This window comes from Condylura cristata, unplaced genomic scaffold, assembly GCF_000260355.1.
Source record: "Condylura cristata isolate star-nosed mole 26May11 unplaced genomic scaffold, ConCri1.0 scaffold00058, whole genome shotgun sequence".
NCBI lineage: Eukaryota > Metazoa > Chordata > Mammalia > Eulipotyphla > Talpidae > Condylura > Condylura cristata.
In genome coordinates, this window is record NW_004567159.1 from 655,665 (window position 1) to 656,430 (window position 766).

At 73.9% G+C, this 766-nt stretch overlaps 1 protein-coding gene across 1 annotated transcript in view; it reads left to right on the plus strand.

Annotated features, from left to right (window-relative positions):
- PEX10 (peroxisomal biogenesis factor 10) overlaps positions 1–766 on the plus strand; it is a 9,497-nt gene that overhangs the window by 7,066 nt on the left and 1,665 nt on the right. The window contains exon 2 of the mRNA XM_012734529.1: positions 522–761. Within this exon, the coding sequence (XP_012589983.1) occupies positions 522–761 (240 nt within the window). The remainder of the gene's footprint in view (positions 1–521; positions 762–766) is intronic.

Genomic DNA, 766 nt, shown 5'->3' on the forward strand with positions numbered 1-766 from the left:
GCGGCCTCGGCTGCGGGGCACGGCCTCTGCCTCCTGGCCTGTGGCCTCCTCGTCCTCCTCGTGTCCTGGGACCTCCCCACAAGGTCTGGCCCGAGCCCTGTGCGGTGTGGGCAGGGAGGAAAGGCCCGGGAGTGGGCTGAGCACCGACCGAGTGCCAGGCCGGCGCTGCCAGGGGCCTGCAGCCACCCCTGCGGCAGGGCAGGCTGGGGCCGGGCAGACTCCCCAAGACAGGTTGGGGCTAGGACGAGGACTTCCCTGACGGGCAGAACTGTGCTGACCAAGGGCCCCGAGGGGCACTCCTGGCAGGGACCACCATGGGAAGGCCAGGAGTGGAGGGGTGAGCGATCCCCTCAGAGGCGGGGCGGTGGGGTGGCACGCCTCGCAGGTGTTCGGGAAAGCCGGGCGCTGGGTGAGGTCAGGATCTGATGCCCTCTTAGCCGCCCAGCGCTGGGGTACGGGAGCCGGCCTGGCGCAGGCTGGAGTGGCAGGTGGGGCGCTCGCGCCTGGGGCACGCCCGGAAGCAGCCGCTGCAGCGGCACCGCCGCTCAGGCAGCGCCTCCGTCTCGGGCGCCCCAGCCCGGGGCGTCCTCAGCCGCGTCCCTGTGGCCCGCAGGCTACCAGACCCTCGGGGAGGAGTACGTCGGCATCGTCCAGGTGGACCCGACCGGGCGCCGCGTGCCCTCGGGGCCGCGCCGCGGCCTGCTGGTGGCCCTGCACGCCGTCCTGCCCTACCTGCTGGACAAGGCCCTGCTGCACCTGGAGCACG